Below are 24,342 nucleotides of genomic sequence, written 5' to 3' on the forward strand. Positions count from 1 at the left end.
TCCACATTAAAAAACGGAAGTGTTAAAATAGACCTTCCTATAATTTGAACCTATAGCTCCAGAAGCCTACATGTTTCAAACCTGATACTTCAACTACCTAAGGTCCTTCTTTCCAGCTTTAAATTTTTTAATTGAAGGAGTCTAAAAAAAATCATTTTCTCCTCAGTCTGTTTGCACTTTTAGGAAGTAGGCCAACTATTAATGACTCAAAATACAAAAATACACTTTCATATTCTGTTCTGCTTTCTTTCCATTTTTAATTAATAAATTTCCTGGGCCTTATTTACACTGGACTTTTGTAAGCTATGCTATTTGGTCATATTTTCTTGGGCACTCAGGAGGCCTTTAGTCATGGAGCACCTTTAAAGAAAAACATTATGATAAAACTTATTCCAGTCTTTTTAGCACTACTGCCAACTAATTCTTTTTCACTTTTTCCTAAAACACCTGCCTTCTGAAGATAGCAAAGTGAATGACAAGTATTAAAGAACAAAGCCTTACAATGACTCTGGTAATATAGATATTATAAAGTACTGGGAGTCAAAGACACCAGCTATCTACTGTTGCCTCTTCCATTATATTACATGTTCTGTTTCCAGTATTCAAACAAGAGTGCCGTATTCAACAGACACACTCCTGACCATCAGCAATACCTCACAAGCAGATACTAAGTACTCTTAAATGTTACAGTTCAGATGCTTTATAGGAACAGCTAAATCAGGATTACGTTTTTAAAAGATAACATGTCTACATAGTACTGGCAGCACTTGTACATATGGCTAGCACCATTTCAAACACTTTAACAGAGTAGGAAGAGCAGGACCAGCACAGACAGGTATGTGATGTTTCAACAAGCTTGGGCATGCTTTTAATAGCATTAGCAGTAACAGATAGATATCTAGTCTCCTGAAAGCATTATTTTTGGGCTGCACTTTCATAGCTATCCCTGGCTTTTGAGATAGTCACTGGCCACAAGAAAAATCAAAATGTGCCTACTCAGGATTATTATTGGGCAGTCGGGAAAGGATCACAGATCCAGCAGTCAATGAGTTCACCAGGAGCCAACAGTGTTTGTCTGCTCAGAGATTCCTTGACTGCTCAAGTTAGTGGCAAAATGGAGCATCTAAAAAATTCCCACTATTTTGGGGACAGTTCGGTACCTCCTTTGAGTTGTCTCTGGCTAGCCAATCTGTCAACAGAAAGTCAGTTGCTGTAACTGTTCCTGCTCTAACATTGCTGCCTCGCTTATACTTGACACTCTTTGGAGCTCAGAGGTTTGGTATGATTACATCTGCTGCAAAAAAAAATCCCTAGACTTTTCTAAGTAATAATTTTCACTTTTACAGAATTTTTTGAGTATCTCAAAGTGTTTTACAAGTATTAATTATCATGCCTCATGCCACTAACTCCACAAGTTTGTTTTCATGTGGATTATTATACCCATTTTATAGATGGGAAAATTGAGGCACACAAAGGTGAAATGATTCACTCAAGGTCACAGTGACAGGCTGAATAGAGGACCCAAAAAAACTGATTCCACAGACCACTGTTGACCAATAGACACACTATTATATTCTCTTACATCCACCCACCCTTTTCTTAAGCCCAAATGAAATCAAGACAGTATATCCAAATCCACTTAGAAAACAACAGTTTAGGACAAATACTGAACTAAGTTTTTTAAATGGCTACTTCTTTCCACAGAAAAGGAAATACAATTGAATAAACTTAATATTCAAATTATAAATGACAAATTTGCATAATTCAATTTACTTATTCACAAATTCAATCTACTGCACTTTCTGATGTATAACATGCTTCTGCTATAAAAACATGAGGCAAATGAAAATTCCCTTATTTAGAATAAAGATCAATCCTGGCTTCATTAAATGAAAGAATATATCTGGTGGGGGGAAACCTCTATAGCTCCACTAAACTTGGCAGGTCAAGGATTTAATGAAAACTGTGAAAAAGGAGACTATTTAGCTTTACACGTCACCTTTCATGTTCAAGTTATCTAGAAACAGTTTACAAAGTAGTAAGTTAAATACATGTGGTGCACTAAGGTGTAAGCAAACTGAGCGGCTATTCAGCACTCAGCAGTTCACAGTTTTGGAAATTTGGATCCATTGCTGTGACAAAGAGAAAGGATTTAGAATGTTACTCAGTATAACAGCATTATTCACTACTCTTCAAAAAAAGTTCCACGAGATCTTTAGCTTGCAGTTATGTGGAGTCTGATCCAAGAGGTGCATGCTTCTTAGGGTGACCAGACCTCCCGATTTTATCGGGACTGTCCCGATATTTGCTTGTTTGTCCCGCGTCCTGACCGATGTTCGGTCAGGACACTGGACAAAAACAATTTTGCCCTCCGCTCCAGCGCACAGGCGGAGCCCAGAGGGGCTCTCCCCCCTCCCCCCAACTCCGCCCCCTCCTTCCCCCATTGGATCTGCTCCCTCACTGCCTCATTGGATCCCGAGCCGGGCCTGGGGAGAAGACGCCCCTGTGCAGCAGCCTGGGCACATGGGCCATGGCCAGCCAGGCCGGGAGAACTGCAGTGCAGCACAGAGGCAGCTCCAGCCCTACAGCCCACGGGGCAGCGCGGTGGGTCCGAGGGCAGAGCGGAGTGGGCAGGGCCCGGGTGGGCGGCGCGGCCCAGGGGTGTGGGCCACCCGCCGGAGACACGCAGCGGAGAGGGGCTGCGGGGGCGAGACTTGTCCCAGGTAGGGCGGCCGGCGGCCAGGGCGAGGAGCCGGCCAGGGTCCCCCGAACGATAAACTTCCCCGCCGCCTGCGGGGAGACCCGCGCCTCTCCCGCTCGGCTGCGCTCCAGCGGCTCGCCCCGCCAGGAAGGAGCCGCTAGAGCACAGCCAAGCGGGAGAGGTGCGGGGCTCCCCGCAGGCGGCCGGACGTGCCACATGTGCCCGGGGGGGTGGGAGGCTCCACGGGGAAGGCAGTGCATGCGACCGGGGCGCTGTGTGCGATCCGGCGGCACGGCTGGGTCCTGCTAATGCCCCCAGCCCCTGCGAAACTGCTTCTTTTTTTTTTTGCTCCGTCACCCCGCTCCCTCCACGTCCCAATATTTCATCCCTGTGATCTGGTCACCCTAATGCTTCTTAATACTATATTTATTTCTGATTAGGGCTTGTCTACACTACAGATTTTTTTGTACTGATGCAGTTGGTCCAAAAATACCAAATGTAAACAAGCCCCGTGTTTTATAGGTTTCCTTGAAAAGGGTAAAAAGTGATACTGTTTTTGCAACTGGCCTTGCATTTGAAGAAAAACATAACTTTTCATAGTTAACTTTTTTTTCTTAGCTAAAAATTTTAAACCACATCACTAACATTATTATTTATGTGGCTTTCGAACTGTAGGTATAGAGAAGAGAAAAAAACTGCCTCACTCAAACTGAGTGGAAGTAAGTAAAAAATACCAGCGAATGTAGAGCTTCTCTTGGCTTCTAGGTTTAGTCACACTCTGACTACCAAAGGTCCGAGCTTGAAAGGAGCTGATTCAGAATTCCTATTAACTTCACTGAGAATTGTGATGCATTAGACACATCAAATTCACACTCATGACTAGCATGTGTATTGGCAAATGGTTTCCTTTGGGTACTCTGCAGATGGTTTGAGCAGGCAGCTTTAGAGGGGGGTTGTGGTGCAGGAGGGGGTATGGGGTGCTGGCTCTGGGAGGGGGTTCAGGGTACAGGTTCCGGGAGGGGGCACAGGGCTGGTGCTTGGAGTGCGGCCTCGCGCCAGGCAGGACTTTTCTCCAGCGGCTCCTGGTTGCTAGTGCAGCGTGGCTGCCGCTAAGGCAGGCTCCCTGCCTACTCCTGCCCCACGCCACTCCCAGAAGAGGCCAACATGCCCCTGCAGCCCCTGGAGGGGGGGGGCACAGCATATGGCTCCGCATGCTGCCCCTCTCTGCAAGCACTGCCCCCACAGCTCCCATTGGCCACAGCTACCCATTCCAGGCCAATGGGACCTGCGGGGGCAGTGCTTGCAGGCAGGAGCAGCACGCGGAGGGAGACCCCTGCCCCCCGCCCCACTGTCTTAGTGGCAGCTCTGCTGTGCGCCGGAGATTGCGATCGACCAGTTGATGACCACTGATCTAGGGCTTCAAGTAGTAGTTGGGCATGCCAGAAATTGTATAAGTTGGCATTTTGCTATGCACAAGTTGCATGGGAGCCCATGTTTGGTGGAATTTTCAAAGACAAACATGCAAATTTAATGGGTGCTCAAAGCTGAGCAAAAGCACCCTGTAGATGTAAATTGATATTTTTATTTATGGTAGAGGTCTGGACATGCAGTATAAATGCAGTCTATTTTCAAATCCCTTTGTAGAATGGCCCGATTCACAGGATTGAGAACAAGGAAGATGTTGGGGAAGATGGCACGGGGAATGAGGGGGGACAAGGGGAAGACAACTATTCAGATCCAAAAACAACACAATTACACAAATGAGGTCCCTCAATGATGAGTTACTGAACAAACATTCAAAAACCCTTCCTACCAATATAGAGCAGACACTTTGTATTCTGGATGTAAATTGGGTAAATAACGCAGAGAGCAATGGCAGGCCGTAGGAGTCATAGCATGGATTGGATAAGCATCTCAGAAGCTATTTGTGCCTACATGAGCTTCTAAATGTGTGTGTTAGGAAGACCCACTGAGAATTACCAAGTAAACAGACAACAAAGTAAGGACACTACAATTAAAAGTACTATTTATTTTGACAAACTGCAGTTTAGGGGCAATTACTTTTAATACTTAATGTTTATCCAGCCTCTTTTTGTTCTGTGTTTGTCCAATGCCTCATGCAACAGGGCGCTGCTCCACAATTAGAGCTCCTAGGCACTACAATAATACAAATAACAGATAGCAACAAGGCTCATCATAACAAGATAGTTATATGATTGACAGCTTTACTTATATAGCTGATTTTAGGTATACTGACTGTCAAATATACTCCTTAAAGGATGCTGTCAATTTACTTTAGGTCAATGGCAAAGATTTTCCAAAATTAACTGAAGCAAAGCTAAAGACAGTTGGAACACTAAGCTTGCAGGCTTATTTTTACCCGAAGTACATTTAAGCACATTACATAGGTGTGTAAAAAAATATCAGGACTGCTTAACAATACAAAAAGACTGTTTTTGGCCAACATTTCACTTACAAATAATTTTCATCAAATGCTGGCTACATTTAATTGGCTCAGTCAGTCTCCATAATTGACAGAGAGGTGGGCAAACATTTCAGAAGTGTAAGCTGTAGATGTTACAAAGTGGGTCTATGGCTCACAATTGTCCCCAAATGTGTTCATTTCCGTACCACTGGCCTCTGGCCAGTCACTCTCTCCTTGTCTGCTCACTCTAATTTACTCCCACACAAACTTTTGGAAGATGAACTCTTTAGTTTAATCTCCACTTACCTAACTTATTAACTTGTGGCACCAGAGAAACAGACAGACAGAGACAATTACATGCTTGGTAGAGAACAAGGCCAGGCACGTAAATTTCTACTGCTGTGAAGAGGACAGGGCCTAAAGTAGTACTGGAAACAGCACTTAACCACCCACTGATAAAATTAAGAAGATGAAACGGAAGCTGTAAAGCACATAGAACAGGAGGCACTTACAGTTAGAATACACAAAATGCAGAATTTGATTTTTCTTCACACAATTTGGATTTTTTTACTCATTGCTGTGAGTTGTTAAAACAAAGTTCCAGGTCCTGCAAACACCTTACACTTGCACTTCGCTTTACTCACAAGTGGTACGCCCCACTGAAGCTAATGAGATCACTCACATGGGTAAAGTTAAGCATGGTAAACAAAAATAACAAGGATGTGTAAAGACTGGTGTGTGGATTTCTCTGTATGGAACAACAAATTTTAACTCAGAAGCAAGCCTGTTACGATTTTCATTCAGTGAGTGCTGTTACAATTCAGGGTTCAGACGTGCCATAAGTCTTACTCATTTTGGATTCACTTTAAAATCTTCAAGTTTCCCTCTCTTGTAAGGAAGGATTGCGTGAAGTGCTTTAATCCAATCTTTTAGCTAGTATTTTTGAAGGAACCTAAGTGGGTTAGGTGCCCAACATCCATTAAATGGGTGCCTAATCTACTTAGGCTCCTTTGACAATCCATGCTTAACATATTGTCAGCCTGACTGTCCTCTTAATTTTACAAATGCAGTTTCCACTGATTCCAATGGAAGCTGCACAGATGCTATTGACAGAATGATCAACACCCTAAATTTTCCCTCTTAACCTGTCACCACTTTAAACAGCATAAAAATCTTGCCAATTTCAATCTCTCTCTTGCCAAATGAAATATCACTATTCACCTAGTCAAATTAGGAAAATATCTCATCGGGCCTCAAAAGCTGCTGCTGGGAAAGTGAAGATACATCTCACATAACTATAATTATATATAAAATCTTCTGCACATGTTCCCCAGGATACAGAGGCCTGTAAATTACATAGTTAAAGGTAGGATACGTATACTTAAAATGAGGAATACAAACTTTTGATGGAAGTGAAGGAGAGGTAAGCAAGAGGCAAGCACATAACTGCCTGAGGAAAAAACGTACCTAGAAAGGAGCTGATACCTCCCAAAGTGGAGGAAAGGTGGGATAGAATATCTACAGTTAAGCAGGAAGGACATATCCCAGATGCCCCAAAGATGTACAGGGTGCAGAGAAAGAGAGGCAGGATGCTCATTCCAGATGCATTCCAAAATAAGGAGTAACATACCTTAATCTTACATCGGAATTCATACCAGAAGCCTCCCTATCTAAAAAGACCCCTACACACATAGTTTCCTCTTTGGGGAAGGAGTATCTCAAGCACCGGGAATGGTGCCCAATTTCCCCAAAGTCACCCCATCCCCAACACCCTGCCTCACCCAGGTAGGTATCCCCTCACAAGACAGGGATGCCACCATTGTACCACCATGGTTCTCTACCTACACCCTTAGGATCTCCTCCTGATCCTCTCTCCAGGTAAAGGATGCTGTCATCCCCAGTGCCCTGCATCCATGTTCCCCTCACTGTCCCTGAAGGTCAAGGGCTTTCTTCCTCCCTCCTCCTCCAACAGAACTCACCCTGGTGACCTCCTCCGCCTCCTGTCCCATTGGCCCTCCCCCCATCTCCCCTGTCCCATTCAGGGGTCACCAGACACAGGATGCTTTGTCCCCTTCTGCCCCCACCCCTTGTCCTGATCCTCTCCACCCTACTCAATGTCATCCCCCCCAATCCCTGCCCCAGGCCTGCCCAACCTCCCCCCACAACCCCTGCCCATCCTTCCTCCCATGCCCATATTCTCTCCCCCCGCCCCCCACAGCCCTTGCCCATCCTCCCCCCATGCCCCATATACTCCCCACACACACAGCCCCTGCCCCATATTCTCCCCACACACACAGCCCCTGCCCCATATTCTCCCCACACACACAGCCCCTGCCCATCCTCCCCCCATTCCCCATATTCTCCCCCACACAGCCCCTGCCCATATTCTCCCCCCTCCCACAGCCCGTGCCCATCCTCCCCCCATGCCCCATATCTCCCCCCCACACAACCCCTGCCCATCCTCCCCCCATGCCCATCGCACCTCTCCCCACAGCCTCTGCCACGTCCCTGCCCCCTGTCACGGCCCTGCCCTGCCCATACCCCTCCCCCGGGTCCGGGCTCACCAGGTAGAGGGTGCCGTAGATGCGCAGGGACTCGGCCAGCGCCCCGCGCGTGATGTGCACGAAGGCCTGGCCGCAGTGCGGGTGCCAGGTGTGCCCAATCTCATAGCAGTTGTGGGGGATGGACTTGCTCAGCGCCGCCATCTTGCCGCTCTCCTGCGACCGCCGGGGAGGGGGCGCCGCGGCACCACTAACGCAGGAGAAAGGTCGCGCGGGCAGCTCGCGCGTCCGGGGTTACTCGCGGCCAAACCCGCCCCCAGCGCAGCTCGCGTGAGCCCTGCAGCCAATCAGCGCGTCCCGCGCCCGGGAGCGGGCGGGATGAGCAGAACGCGGCTCTCAGCACTTGTGTTCCCCGAGGCCGGCGGCCCCCCGGACTGACCCGGCGGGAGGAGGAGCCAGCGGCACAGCGTTCTGTGCAGGAGAGCGAGCGCCGCATGGGTGCGGGAGGGACCAGCTGTCCCGATCTTGGGTCTTTTTCTTATATAGGCTCCTATTGCCCCCATCCCCTGTCCAGATTTTTCACATTTGCTGTCTGGTCATCCTATGGTGCAGAGGGGCCTGATATGTGAATGCGGGCTGGAGAGGGCTGGATGGGGAGCTCTGTGCATGGGGGGGATGTGGAAAGGGCTGGGTGGGGAGCTCCGTGCCTGGGGCAGAGGAGGTGAAGAGGGCTGGATGAGGAGGTGGAGACGGCCGGATGAGGAGCTCTGTGCCTGGGCAGAGGAGGTGGAGAGGGGACTGTTCTGTTAGCAGGGCGTTGGAGTGGAGCCCGGAGCAGTAGAGCTGCAGGTTTTTGCCTGGAGCGGAGCTGGAGCACAGCTCCAAAACCCTGGTTCTGTGCATGCGGGGTGGAGAGCGCTGATTGGGGACTTGGGGAGGTCTGTGCAGCCCTCGGTTTCAGAACTCAACCTGGACCGTTACCCCACCCTGACTGCTGGAGCCCTGGTTTATTAGCCTTCTGCCCACCTTCCTTTTCCCTTCCTGGTTAAGCATCTGGGATGAGGTGGATATATTTATGGGCAGTCCTTTGTCTATGTTTGTTTGTAATTTTTAATTAATGGGATAGGCAACTGGAGCACTACATGGTGTTATACCAATAAAAACTAGCAGGATCTTATTAAAGGGGACAAGATAAAGATGCTACATTTATTATGATAACAATTTGATTTATGACCAGTGACTAATATCTTAATCCTTATACACACACATTATACCTAATACCTATATACACACACACATCCATCAGATGTTCTGCAGCTGCTGCATAGTTACCAGTCCTGCTTGAGTCTGTGGCTTGAGTTTGCAGCTTGGGTTCGTAGCTTGTGGCGGCTAAGTAGCTAGGAAAGCCGGGCACAAGGACGAGCTGGGTCTCTGTTGGGCATGCACCGATGCCCTTCCATGTTGGCAGCAGAATGTTACCCTCCTCCAAAGTTTTCCATCTCACCCATCCTTTTTGTAGGCTTTATTTTGAATCCAGAGTCTATAGATCTTGCTGTGTCACGCTGCCTCTGGGTTTGGTGATTGATCACCCGTTAGTTGCAGACATGACTTTCAGCCTAGGACCGGGCTTTGATTTTCCTTCTATTGTACCTTTTCTTTTTAGGGTGGATTCTTCTTACTTTGTTAGGGCTCTTGTCTGCATCTTCAGCCGTCGGTGTTTGAACTCTATTTAATCAGGACAGGCTGGGGCTGGAGGTTGATTCCATCATCCATACATACCTCATTCACACATCTAAACTAAAATAAGATTACAGCAGGGTTTGCAAAAATGAAGGTTGCAGTAAGCCCTTACAAAATGGAGTAAACGTTTTAAAATGGGGTTTGAATTACAATATGGCAAACAGTGAACAGAAGTTACAATATAGATAAGTATAATGGATGGCAAACAGTGAACAGAAATTACACTGTAGGCAAGTGTAATAAATGGTGAACAGAAATTACAATACTGAAACAGTGCAAGTCTCAGTGATTTAAGCAGGAATTGGATTGATAGTGAAACTTACAAAGGCAGCTGACTGAACAGCTATGTCTTTTAACAAGCATCTTAATTGTTAATTAGCCAGTTATTGGGGTAACCAGTTTTATGAATGAATATTGTTTCATTCATAAAACTTTACTTATGAAGTTACATTAATAAAGTGAACAATTAAAAACAATTTCATTCATCAGTTCTACAATGGGTGAATACAGATGTACTTTGAAACTTAAATAAAATAACAGGTGCTCTGTGAATGAGGAACAAGCATGCACTAATAGCAAATGGATAGGGGATTAACTCCTCAACTCACTGTGACTTTCCAGCCTTATCGATGTCTGATGCGTTGTGTCAACATATAACAGAGAAATGACATCATCTGCTCCCTTTACACTAGGGCCTTGGCTACACTTGCAGATGTACAGCGCTGTGAGTTAAACCTGACTTCGTGCAGCTGAGTAGGGAAAGCGCTGCAGTCTGTCCACACTGACAGCTGCCCAGCGCACTGTCGTGGCCACATTTGCAGCAATTGCAGCGCTATTGGGAGCGGTGCATTATGGGCAGCTATCCCACAGAGCACCTTTTCCCATTCTGGCGCCGTGGGTTGTGGGAAGGGGGCGTGGGTGCGGGGGATTCTGGGTCCTGTCCCAATGTCCTGTGATGCATCGCTTTGCATCCCAGAAATCCCTTTGTTTCCGTCCACCTTTGGCACCATCTTTCAACGGTTTCTGTGCAGCGCGATCTGTCTGCGGGAAATGGAGTCTGAACTGCTGAGGCGTATGCTGACGAGTCTTGCCAGCACGTCACGTTTGGCTGTCGAACTATTCCTTAAGATCCAAAGTGACAGTGAGAGTGAGGGTGAGGAGTCTGACGATGCTATCGAGCCGCGTAACGCATACGACACGAAATTGCTTGTGGCATTCACGGACATGCTCAGCACCGTGGAACGCCGCTTTTGGGCTCGGGAAACAAGCACCGAGTGGTGGGATCACATCGTCATGGAAGTCTGGGATGACGAGCAGTGGCTGCAGAACTTTCGGATGAGAAAAGCCACTTTCATGGGACTGTGTGAGGAGCTTGCCCCCACCCTGCGGCGCAAGGACACGAGATTGAGAGCTGCCCTGCCAGTGGAGAAGCGGGTGGCTATTGCAATCTGGAAGCTGGCAACTCCAGACAGCTACCTGTCGGTCACAAACCAGTTTGGAGTGGGAAAGTTGACCGTTGGAATCGTGTTGATGCAAGTTTGCAAGGCCGTTAATCGCATCCTACTCAGAAGAACCGTGACTCTGGGTAACGTGCAGGAAATAGTGGATGGCTTTGCACAAATGGGGTTCCCTAACTGTGGAGGGGCGATAGATGGGACGCACATTCCTATTCTGGCACCACCCCACCTAGGATCCGAGTACGTTAATTGGAAGGGGTATTTCTCTATGGTTCTCCAGGCGCTTGTGGATCACCGTGGGCGTTTCATTGACATTAACACAGGCTGGCCCGGAAAGGTGCATGACGCACGCATCTTTCGGAACACTTGGCTGTTCAGGAAGATGCAGGCCAGGACTTTTTCCCAGAGCGGAAGATCATGATAGGGGAAGTTGAAATGCCCATTTTGATCCTTGGAGATCCCGCTTAGCCGTTAATGCCGTGGCTCATGAAACCCTACACAGGGAGCCTTGACAGCAGCAAGGAACGGTTCAACTACAGGCTGAACCGGTGCCGAATGACTGTGGAGTGTGCCTTTGGCCGTTTAAAGGGACGCTGGCGATCTCTGTATGGGAAGCTGGACTTGGCCGAAAACAGCATCCCCGCGGTTATATCCGCGTGCTGTGCCCTCCATAATATTTGTGAAGGGAAGGGTGAAAGCTTCACTCAGGCATGGACCTCCGAGGTTCAACACCTGGAGGCTGAATTTGCACAGTCAGAGAGCAGGGCTATTACAGGGGCCCAGCGCAGGGCTGCAAGGATTAGGGATGCCTTGAGGGAGCAATTTGAGGCTGAAAACCAGCAGTGATATCTGGTGCCCTGCATGGGAGTGAAGTGCAGTAGTTCCAATCTTTAGGAATCGGTGTTTGCTAAGCAGACAAGCAGACTTGCAGTGCCTGTTTATTTCCTGGGCTAAGGAGTCTTTTACTTTATGCAATAATAAAGAATGTTTTCAAAGCCAAAGAATCCATTTATTGAAAAGAAAAAAAAATTATTTATTGAAAAGAAACAAGGGGGTGGAGTGGGGAACAGTACCATCACAGATTCGCGTATGTTCTGCCTGGTGTGCTGTGCAGTGAGTGCTGCACTTCAGGACAGCTATATTGCATGGTGATGGGGGTTGAGTGCAGAGGGTAAGGGTCGTGGTTTTCAGGGCTGGGTGGTGAAGATACTGGTGTTGGAGGCAGCGGGTGGCGTGAAGAGCACGGAAGTTGGGGAAAGTGGGTTGGAGGTGACAGTGGGGCACAACAGAAAGAGTTTTGGGACAAGGGCTGTAGCGGGGGGGTGGCGTTTGCGGTACTGCTCTTCTTTCTGCATGGCTACCAGCTCCTGGATAGCATCTGTTTGGGGCTCCAGTATGCTTATGAGCCGATCCGTGCTTTGCTGCCAGTGCGCTGCATTTTCCTGGCGGATCCTGCTTTCTCTCTCCCTCCAGTTCTGTGCTTTCTCATTCTCTTTAATAGATTGCCGCATCACTTCTTGCAGCATGTCTTCTTTGCTTTTTCGCAGTCTCTTCCTGAGTCTTTGCAGTCTCTGAGCAGGCGATAAGAGGGACGGCTGAGATCTCAAGGTTGATGCAGCTGTATAGACAAAACGCAACATTTAACAGAGACAGCATTGTTTATATCAGACAGAGTAATGATTCCCCCCGTACTTAAGGAGTAGAAAACACAGAGGGTCTACACAATAGCATAATTTTCCCGTCCGAAACAGAGCACACATATCCCACAGGAGTCTCAAAATGGTGAGTAAGGGGGACTGATTGTTTCAGGGCTGCACTGTCCTCTGGGTTTCTGTGCCTTGGGGAGAGCCAACAGCTTCAGGGGACACCTACACTGAACACTGTCCCAACATTTTCCACAGGAGTTCATCCTGGACGATATCTCGCTGCTGAGGGTGACCTGGGAAGCAAGGGAGGGTCTTCTATTGCAATGCGGCTTCCGCCCTGGCCCATATGCAGCTTGCCTGTGTGCAGCAATGGTCCCCCTCGCGGCACAGTGGCGCGGACACGTTAGCCTGGCTGGGACAAGGACCACGGTGGCTCTCCCGATAAACCTGCGCAAGCGCATTGCACACGTTCTGGATGAGACATTCGAGGAGATTACCGAGGCCGATTACCATGATGTGATAATTTTAGTAATGTCTGAGACTCTTCTGGACTCTTCTGTGTTTGGTTTTGGTTTGGAATATTTTTAACCAACTAATTTATTTTTAAAGACCATCACTTCCCTACATTCCACATCTCTTTCATGTCTTTCAGTGTCCTTTGGAAATACTGTCATGTGGAGCAGTGTCCCTCTACAAAGCAAAGTGACTGGTGATGCCCCATTGACCTGTATTTCCCACCTTAAACATAGCATTTTGCTCTACCCCACTACTTGCTTAAGTCCTGAAGGCAGTCTTCTGCTCCCATTTTATGTCTCTGTCACTTTCTCTCCATTATTAATGATGAATAGTACTCCAGATTTTCCACTGGGATGTACTGGTTCCAGTTCTGTACTCTTGGTAAACAATTATTCTACTTTTTTTAGTTGCTTGTTTTGGGATTCCACCCCATCCCACCCCGTAATAAGCCTGAGAGCTATCTTCTGTCCTGCAGCAGGTGTGGTAACATGAGTCTTCCTCTCAGCCTTCTCCTGAATCTGTAACAGGGCTGTTTGTGGTCAAAGGGAGTCTCTCTCTCTCTCTCTCTCTCTCTCTCTCTGGTCCTTGCCACCAGCAATATCTCGCCATTATCAATGTTTTTTTACTAATAGAGTGGGAGATCAACTCATAAAAACACTTAGCACTAACAGGGCTGCACATTACCAAAGTGCTGTGCAAACATCAGCTAATTAGTCTCTCTACCTTTGGAGATCAAAGTTTTCTCTGAGGTGTCAGCCGAAGGACATTCTGTTTAACAATAATTTTGCTTATGCTGCTGTGTTTTATATCTTCCATATACCTCTCCCTTTTTTAAAAAAAAACAAGATATTATCAGTAGTGATAAAAGCAGTACCTTTCAAGTTTAGGGTTTTATCTGCCAAATCCTGAATTTGGAGTAATTAAGAATCCAGAGGCAAGTTAGAGAATAATTCAGTGTAATAAGAACCTAACAAGCCAGAGAATTGCCTACCTCCGAAGGCTCACCAGCAAGGTATCAAATGTCAACACTCGGCCAATGAAACATTAAGAAGCATTACATCATCGGAACAAACTCTTTGGCTGATCCCAACCTTGGCTCTAGCAGCTCTTTCAGACTTCTGTGGACTGTACCTAAGTCTCCTCTGCATACAAGGCTCATAGCTCACATTCATTATATTAATGACTCCTGTCCACCCCTCTGAACTAAGTTTAAACTTAGTAGCATTTGAAGGATATAAATGCTTCTCTTGGACAAGAGGCGTATTCTTAAAGAGCTCCATCCCCAATATCTCTCTTTAAATCAGATATCCTGATTTCCTCAGTTCATCCATGATCCTGAACTCTGTCCTCCTTCATATCTTCCCTCTCTGCAAATCAGCCTGTCACCACTTATGCTATTTTCCTCATGTCCTATCCAACTGTGATTTCATTCATATCCCTGTCCAAACCTTCATCTTCTTCTCCAGTAACTATTGCAGCTCCTTTATATCTGGCCTTCAAGTCCCACCTGTGCAGCAGTGTGTGGGGAACAGCATTCTTGACTTTGTCCCCCATGCAAAAGTCAAGTCAGGAGAAGGCCACAGCAGGAGCTGGACAGAAAACAGGCCCCAGGGTGAGATAGGAAGAAAACCTCCCTTTCCATAAAATAATAACCCAAGGGATCAGTAAAATTTCAATACCCCCCATCGAAGTATGGAGTTGGGACAGTTCCAGAGAGAAACTCCTTTATCCTGTAGTCAACTTCCAGGCCCTTCTTAGGGAGACATGTGGAATCTCATTCAGCAGGTTGCAAGCAGTCCCAACTAATTCCTGCAAATTATCCATTTATCTGGCACCAACCTCTCCCCATCTCTTCCAGCAAGTTTCCCATTGGTGCAAGAACTGTTGACTCGGTAGCACCTACCATCAAGAAAAAACATCTTCCTCTCTGCCTATTATTTTAATATTTAGAGAGCACCAACAGAGTGCATGTAATCACACCTGGGAGAGAAGTTGCACCACACCATCATGAATGGGAAGGGAAGTGGTCTGCCAGGCAGCTGTGGACCATGCCAGAAAAGTTTGAGAATTACAGTACCCTGTGTAATTTGATACTAATGGTTTGTTTTTACCCTTCCCCATGATTTTTCATTGTCAATGAACTGCAGGATGTTGTACTGAAAACACAGAACCACGTTATAGATGGCAGGATATTTTGGGCCATGGATAGGGAAGGGCCAAGACTTTTAGTATCAGGAAGTTGTAGGAGGCATTTTGGGTTTGTGGAATAAGCTGGATGTTAAAGTGCTCAGCAGTGAAATACTATACAATGTTGATACTGAAATTTGCATATTCAGCTTTCAAAGTTAATAGAGGTGACTGGGGCAATTCATGCTACTCAGAGCTATTGACAATGGCTGTTTGCAGACTCAAGGGCTTTTCTACATGGGAAGCTTACACCGGTATAAGCTAAGACCAGGTCTACACTCATAGTGTTTAGCCAGTATAATTGTGGTTGGAAGTGTGAAAAACATCACACACCCCCAAACCAGCGTAGCTTTGCCAGCAAACCCCCCTATGTAAAGGCAACTTATACCAGCAAAAGAGTCCTTTTGTCAGTATAATTTATGTCATTTGGGGATGTGGTTTAACTAGACCAGCAAATATAAGCTGTTTCTCTACTAGAAAAGCCACTGTATTGTAGACTACCCAGATACTACAGATTTCTGCTGGCAAAGCTTTGTCAGTTAGGGGTGTGAAGAGGTGTGATCTGTGACTGACATAGCTGTGCCAGAAGTAGTCCCTAGTGTGGATGCAATTATACCAGCAAAGCAGTACTTTTACTGGTTGTGATGCTGTATGATTGAAATATGACCATTTATATCATTGGTTTTGCCACAGTTAGACAGTTGCAACGTATTTTGTACAAAGTGTGTCATGTAAGGTGTCAATGGAAAATTTATGATTGGCTAAATAAGATTATCCTGTTTAAACCCATGTATCCTCACTGTATCTGAAGTTATTTACATCCAGTCTAGCCAGCCCATGCAAGCTGAATGTCCCATTAGGACACTTCACTCTAACAATGGGCCATGGAAGAAATTCATTCCACCCAGATAGCTCTTCCTGTGGACGCCTCAGCATGGATATGGGTAATGGCTGCCCCTGTGAGTCATCAAGCCATGGTGGACATGTGATATGCTTGTGTGACCTTAGACTCCATCTTGTGCCAACTTTCCACAAACTGGACTGTGAGCTTTGTTTGAAACAGTAGATTCCAGGCACATGACTCCATCTTGCCTCTCTCCTGCCCTGATTTTCTGGACTCTGGATTTACAGCTAAAAGGAGCATATTGAACTATGGACTGAAGACCTTCCAGTCTTTCGGAAGTTACCAGAGAGACTTTACAAGCCAGTAGTCTATAACATCACTGCTACAAACCTGATATAAGGACATTGCAATTATTGTATGTATATGATCTACTAACCCTCTTCTTTCTTTTCTTTTATAAATAAACCTTTAGATCTTAGTTACTAAAGGATTGGCATCAGTGTGATTATTGGGTAAGATCTGAGTTATATATTGGTCTGGCTCAGTGGCTGATCTCTTGAGATTGGAAGGACCCTATATGTGATGAAATTGGTTTTCAGTAACCACTCATCATAGAGTCCAGTGTCTGGGTGGGGAGACAAAGGCTGAAATGCCTAAGGAGACTGCATTTTTTACTTCTTGTTAACCAGTGTGGTGAGACAGAAGTTTATTTTTGCTACTGGCTTGGTATAATCTAATGATAGACTGACCACATGATTGGGATGAGTCTGCCCTATTTTTCAGCAGTTTGTCCTGAATCTGGCATTCTCAGCTGTGACCCACTGAGGCACGGTGACACTGATACAGCTTGTTTCGCTCGTGGGGGTCAATTTACTATACCAGTACAAACCACAGCTTTGCAGGTGTGTGTGCATCCACACTCGGAGCACTTTGCCAGTATAGTACACTGGTATTCCTAAAAGATGTAGCGTAGTGTAGATATGGCCTAAGGTGTCCATTTTAACCAGTATAGTGATATAACCTCCTTTATGGATACTCTCATTCAAGCATAAGAGGATCTTTTTCAGTTTATCTTATGTCACTTGGGGGAGAGAGGGGAGTTAAACTAAACTGAAAAAAGCCATGCTGGAATAAGACTGTTTGTACAATGGTCTATACTGGTTTATCTATAATGGTATAAGTGGTAAAATTTTCCTGTGTAGACAAGCCCCCAGGAAGACAGCACTGCATTGATTTGTGCTCTATTCACATTCACAAACCAAAGGGCTAGGAACTTCAGATTTGGGTGGTTTTGTTAGTGAAATGGTTGAGCACAGTTCTGAGACTAAGGGTGGGTTCTGTGGCAAATTGATCAGCTACAAAATTGTGGCGTACATTGGGTCCTGTTTATATCATATTCTTGTCTTAAATATACAGTTAGTATGACAAAGACTAAACAAACTACAGTTGTGTTGCACAGCTCTCTTTCAGCTGGGCTCGCAGTTTGAAGAGACTCTCTAGTAGTTTTCTTTCCCTGACAGGGAAGGTGGCTGTGTGGGGGACGTTAAGGCTCTCTCTTGAGCCTATAACAGTTGGGCTGGTGGTGTGAAGGATTCTGCATGCCTCCTCAGTGTAGGGAGCTGAGGCTGTGAAGTTTTCTGGCTGGGAGTTCTCTGGAGGCAATAGTACTCTAGCTAATTGGATCAAAATAAGATGAGGAAAGAGCAGAATGAGATAATCCAAAAGAAAAAGTGAATTTAACAAGAGGTTTTGAATTCCAAATGTATGGGGGCCTGGGAGTCCTTCCATGGAAACATTTTTAAATGTTGAATCAATCTGGAAGTATTTTAAGTAAGAAGAAATATGACACTCTTGCCTCTTTTCTCTTATGATGCTTTCAAACTTGGAGTCTTTTCTGTTTTTTATTTGTTTTTCTACCTTGGATTAGGTGATTCAGCTCTTTCCTATTATGCATGCTCAGTTCAGAGCCTGAATTGGCTCTTCTGGGGGTAGCTACTCTTGCCTTTAACTGATAAGAGATGCTGTTTCTAGCAGAATGGTTTCTCAATCTTATCTTCCCTTTTTTCTGTTTCCTCTTCTCCAGTTCTTCTGCTATCATCTGTTTCTTTCTCCTTTTATGTTTGTTCTCTCCCCAACTCCAGTGTCTTTCCACTTACCCTTTAAAATGCTTGGAGATCCTGATAAGAAAGATTGTATGAGTGCTAAGCACATTGTTATGGGTCAAATTCATCCCTGATGTTATTCCACTGATGTAATTTGATATATGCATGTGTGTGTTTATGTGTATACACATGTGTAAAATAGGGCAGACTCACCCCAATCTTGTGGTTAGTCTATCATTAGATTATACCAGGCCAGTAGCAAAAATAAACTTCTGTCTCACCACACTGGTTAACAAGAAGTAAAAAATGCAGTCTCCTTAGGCATTCCAGCCTTTGTTTCCCCACCCAGACACTGGACTCTATGATGAGTGGTTACTGAAAACCAATTTAATCAAGTATAGGATCCTTCCAATCTCAAGAGATCAGCCACTTAGCCAGGTCAATATATTACTCAGATCTTACTTATAATCACACTGCTGCTAATCTTCTTCAGTAAGCAACAAACTAATAAGAAAAGAAAAGATGTTTTAGTCTTGTCCTGAAAGATGGTAAAGACATAATCTGGAGAATGGGGGGAGAGCATTCCAGAGGAGAGCTGCAGGCCCTCAAAAAAGAAGGCCTGGAATTCCATCCTATCTATATAGATACCTAGGGACAGTCAACCTCACCTACCTGTTTCTTGTCAGGACCACAATACAATATTGTGACAGCTATGTAGGAAACAAATAGCAAGCTGATAATAAAGGAAACCATTTCTATTTGCACCTATCCTGCTTGGGAAGTCAGTGGAAGTTAACTGAACTGTATTTTTACAGATTGTTCTCCAGGGAAATAGGGACTCCTTAAGGAAGAAATTTCAGCCTTCACCCTGAAATCCCTCTAGTCTAGATTATAGGTGTAAGCCTGTTCACATTATTTGAGCATGTTTTCTTGGTTGCTTGCACTTGTGCATGTTACTTGTTCATTTTTTAGTAGGGAATGATCTCAAAATACCCTTGTGTCTGCTTATATTTAAAAGGTAAGGGAATTAACTGGAACGTTTCCCGTTTTCCAGATGTAATATTTTCCAAAATAAATACAGGGTGAACTGTGGGATAATATCATGTGAACATTTTGAGTCACACAGTAATATCCTGCAGTTTGTAGAAACCTGGATTTTTTCCAAAAATAAATTTGTAGTCTTTCTTACAGGGATACTGTATTTAATAACAAGAAAACGGAGTCATAGCGCTAGCCACACTGATATTGCCCAAACCAAGACATGATATTGGGTCAGTTTTATACCTGCTGTAATTCTATTGGCTTCAATAAAGTTGCACACAACTGAATCTGACCTATTAAGATGATGTGCTGTTGGTCCAGTAGCTAGTATCTTTCTCTTAATTGCTTGGCTAGGTTGAACCGTAAAGTCTTTAATTAACAAATAAGTTCAACCCTGGATAAATAGTATAGGACAGTGTGATGTGTACCATCACAAGAGAAGCCTGGGGCAGGAATTATGACCCAGAGAGTCACAACTTCTCCTTTGACCCTCTCTTCCTTCCAAGGAAGTAGTTTACTGCAGCCATGAAAAGGGTGCAGGTTACTTCCTCCCTTGTACTAGCTCAGCTCTCTTGGACACTCTTCTCCACCCACCTGCTTGGCGGGGCAGTGTCGCTGCCATGTTTGATACTCCCTCCCACTGGCCGATACTCTGCCTTTGCTTTATTCAGATACCTCCTAAAAACCCACTTCTACAGCATCACCTACTAAAAATGAACTTGTTCTATGATGGAAAAAAGTGTACCACCAAGATGCATGTCTAATCTGCCGAATCTGACTAACCTCATCATCATATCTGTGGTGCCATGTCCTTCCTCCACACTCCCCTTTCCTCTATGTGTTTTATCAAGTTAATCATTTAGAGCCAGATGGTGACCTGCCATGCATGCCCTCAACACCCTTTGATTCCCGTGCACTGGCGGGTAGTAGCTCAGGTGGCGACAATAGTCTTCAGAGGTCCACAACATTCATCTCCTCACTGTCCATAATGTGGGTGGGAAGGAGCAGAGCTTCAGCTCCATCCACAACCTGCTGATCAGCACAGCTGAATAGTCACGCCAGGGGACATATGGTGTGCCAGGTGTAGTGTTGACGCAGAGTATTCTCCCCAAAGCAGGGGAGAGAGAACCAGCAGAGGGAATCTTTGAGTCACAATTTGTTTCCCAGTCTCCTTTTGCAGCAGTGCTACAACTTCTTTCTTTGATTCCTGTCCACCAGCTCAGCAGCGACAGTGGGGCCAAGTGAAGTCTTTGGACCACTTTCTGTCTTGTACCAGCTTCACAGCATTGTTCATCTTTAAACCTTTTTGTTCTATGTCCTTCTTCACCATGTCTACCCAGTGCATCTTCAGTATCCTTTTCGGGTCCATTTTTGACACAAATCCACAACATGGCAGGTTTTTTTTAATCTTCTGCAACAGCATAATTTCTTGCCGAAGCTGTTTTCTTATCACTTAATTTTTATTTTTTTTCTGCAGTCTTGGTGCGCTCAATATTCCCCTCAGCTGGTTCATTTCTGTAGTTCATTGGCTTTCCTCATACTCCAGCCCTCCAATCCATACAGCAGTATCAGCACAGCAGTTGTCTCAAATGTCTTTAGCTTTCCAAATATTGCAGGGTTTTCCAAATGCACTAGCAACTAACAGGATTCTTCTTATGTCATATCTTCACATCCCGATCCTTCAGGGCAAATCAAACATTAAACACTATTGCTTTTAAACCCTGTAGTGTAGTTACAAATGTACACTCACCAAAGGTGCCTTCTCTGGCTTCGGGGTCAGGGATCCCGCCTTGGGAGGGTATTGGCTCCAGGGTGATGAAAAGGTCCTGGCTGCCGGGGAGAACAGATTCGCCGCTTGCCTGCTGTTCATTCTCCTCCTCCTCTTCCTCATCCACAAAATCCTCCGTGTTGCATGAGACTCCCCCCTTGCAGGACAGTGGTGGGGTAGTGATAGGGTCCCCCCTAGAATGCCATGCAGCTGATCATAGAAGCGGCATGTATGGGGCTCTGACCCGGAGCGACCATTTGCCTCCTTTGTCTTTTGGTAGGCTTGCCTGAGCTCCTTAACTTTCACGCAGCACTGCTATGTGTCCCTGTTGTAGCCTCTGTCCACCATGCCCTGTGCGATTTTGGCATATATATTAGCATTTCTTCTTTTTGATCGGAGTTCGGCCTGCACAGATGCTTCTCCCCATACAGCAATCAGATCCAGTGTCTCCCTTTCGGTCCATGCTGGAGCTCGTTTGTGATTCTGGGGGGACTGCATGGTCACCTGTGCTGCTGAGCTCGCCACGCTGACCAAACAGGAAATTAAATTCAAAATTTCCCAGGGCTTTTCCTGTGTACCTGGCTAGTGCATCGGAGTTCAAAGTGCTGTCCAGAGCAGTCACATTGGAGCGCTCTGGGATAGCTCCCGGAGGCCAATACGATCGAATTGCATCTGCACTACCCCAAATTTGACCCAGCAAGGTCGATTTTAGTGGTACTCCCCTCGCCGGGGAGGAGTACAGAAGTCGATTTTAAGAGCCATTTAGGTTGACCGAACAGGGTTGGTTGTGTAGACGCATTCATTTTAAAATTGACCTAACGCAGCTAAATTCGATCTAACCCTGTAGCGTAGACCAGGGCTAAGGTTATTCTCTGTCCTCCCACACAACATCACTCATCTCATTTCACCTCTTGGTGCTACCGTCAATACTGCTACCAGTACCAAATTGAACAAATCTGGTGATAGCATGCATCCTTGTCTCACTTCTGTGGTCGTCCATCGGCTTCTTGTCTGCTCTCACCAACTTTCTGTAGCCGTTCTCTATCAGCTTAATCAGTTGGTTGGGTATGCCAGACATTTTCAAGACATTCCACAACCCTTTATGCCAAATGCTATCACAAACCAGGTTGACATCTACAAAGTTATTGTAACAGGTTTAGTAGTGTTCTATGTACTTCTCTAATATGTCTTATCACAAATAACTGATCTATTGTACTTCCAACCTGTTCCTCTGCAAGCACCACTTCCATGTACCTCTTCATTCTCCTCTGCAATATCTTGGTGAATGCTTTTCCTGGCACAACATGGTGCTCCAAACATAGGGCTCATAGCAAAGCTGTGATTGAGCCCTTAAATTGTAACTTAGTAGCACCTGAACCCTTCTTTATCTGTTACCTGTGAAGTGTCTACCCCACTTGTAGCAGCTATAAGATAATAATTAATAACTTTCAGAATGCAAGATCTAGGCCTAAAGCTGGACCAGGAGAAGGCCAGCTGAGGGACAAAGACAAGCAATCAAATAAGGTCACAAGGTCATCAAAAAGAGGTAAATAAAAATATTTACACCATGGGAAATAAAAGCTAAGATTTATTTTTTTTTCATGCTTGCCTTAAGTTAGGCTCTTAAATCTGTATTCAAGTACTTTAATCAGTATCCTGATTTTCAAAAGTCCATTTGAAGTTCATTACAGCTGTTGGGTGTTCAGCACCTTAGAAGAATAAGGCTGCTGATTTAGGGTTACATTTTCAGAAGGACCCAGTGATTCAGTGCCTTAACTTTAGCACATCCAATTTGAGACATTTTACAACGACTTTGTACTCACCTCGCACACAGTCCATAAAGAGACCTGATCTTAAGAAAGTACCAAGCACCTATCCTTTGAGTGTAACTGAAGGAAAAAATCAAGGAAAGAAGTGGAAACAGCCTGGCAAAAACTCTCACTAATCCACCTTCAATGAATAAAAATTCCTTTTTCAACACCCATGGCTCCTCCATGTGAAACATTTCTTCACTGTGTGCTTAGCATTGATGCAGCATTTTACATTTCAAATAACTGTCAGCAGTCAGCCAGGTTCTGATCTTATTTACACAAGTAAATACGGACTTCAGCAGTCACAACTGGTGTAGCTGGCCTGAGATCAGAAGGATTTTGAAACCTTAAGAGAGTTAAGCGCCCATTCAATGTGAGTTGGGTACCTTAATTCTCTTGTTTGAAAATCCCATCCTTGAAGTATTAGGTTACCTAGTCAATTCCCCTTGCTGAAACAGGATTGTCCCCTGGAGTATATTTTCTGGGGTTTTGCCTATTTTTAAATAGAACTGAAATGCATCATGGATTGGGACTGGAAGCATGAAGCATGAACTCTTGGGTTCTAATTCTTGGTTTGTCATAAACTTGCTTAGTGGACTTAGCCAAGCCCCTTAGCCCATTTGTGCCTGTGTAAAACTGGAATAACAATGCTTACTTCATAGGCCTGTCCCATAGATTAGTTAGTTAAATGTTTGTCCAGCTCTTTGTATATGTCAAGTGCTATGAATTATTGTTATTAAACAACTTAGGTGATTGGGCTTCCATCACCACTCTGAGAGAGGGTATTTCGTAGTCTAACAGATCTCACTGTCAGGTGGGTTTTCCTGATATTTGGTGTACATTTTCCTGACATTTTTATAGCATTTTTCAGCCAAAGAACCCAAAGCATTCTGTAAACTTCACAAACTAGGGAATGAAATGAACAGAAAACATGCTGCTTTGGCCATCGTTCTGGTGTGTGTGGAAGTGATATGGAGGGGACATGGTATCCCTTTTCCACCACCGTCCCCCACCACCTCCTTCCATGGAAGCCCCTCCACGCATATTCTGTGCATTTGGCACTCTCTTTTATTTGATAGGGAAGAGGAGCAGTGGGATTGTTTTATGTATATTCTTGCTCTGCTCTGTCAAAATCCCATGAGGGAGACTTTGGACCCAGGAATCAGTGCTGTCTTTAGAACAAAGTCCTGATATCCGTGGGTCTGTGGTTCATGGGTCTTGTACAATGAAGCAGCATTCCCCCAATGGGATGATTCAGTGGAAGTTCAAGGATATTGATTCAGTTCCGAGTCAGAAACTGAGTTCTCGGAGGCAGGGCTATCTTTTACTGAATCACCAATACCACTTCCAGCAGTCTCTCCTGCAAACCTCTTCTCATATCCTTTACTTGACATGACAGAGGAGTGCTCGCTGGACTCATGATTTTGAATCCTGGCAAGCCTGGCTCATCCCTTCCTCATTCTGAGGTAGATACAGTGAGTTCCATGCTGCATGTGAGCCTTTCAGAAAAGACCTTAAAACTGAAGTCCTGTCAGATTTGCAAGGAAGGAGTTCTTAAGTGAAGGGGGTTGCCCCGTTTTTATGGTCAAAATCTCCCGTAGTC

General features: G+C 45.3%; 1 protein-coding gene across 11 annotated transcripts in view; it reads right to left on the minus strand.

Moving 5' to 3' along the window:
* Positions 1-11,311, minus strand: part of TMEM135 (transmembrane protein 135) — a 378,153-nt gene extending 366,842 nt beyond the window's left edge. For 7 of the 11 annotated variants that reach the window (XM_042855993.2, XM_065581687.1, XM_005287516.5 and 4 more), the window contains exon 1: positions 7,691-11,311. In XM_042855993.2, coding sequence (XP_042711927.1) covers positions 7,691-7,831 — 141 coding nt within the window. In that variant the 5' untranslated portion in view covers positions 7,832-11,311. The remainder of the gene's footprint in view (positions 1-7,690) is intronic. The other 4 variants (XM_042855994.2, XM_065581688.1, XM_065581683.1 and 1 more) reach the window with 2 other exon arrangements.
* Positions 11,312-24,342: the final 13,031 nt, after the last annotated feature.

This window comes from Chrysemys picta, chromosome 1 (genome assembly GCF_011386835.1).
Source record: "Chrysemys picta bellii isolate R12L10 chromosome 1, ASM1138683v2, whole genome shotgun sequence".
Classification (NCBI taxonomy): domain Eukaryota; kingdom Metazoa; phylum Chordata; order Testudines; family Emydidae; genus Chrysemys; species Chrysemys picta.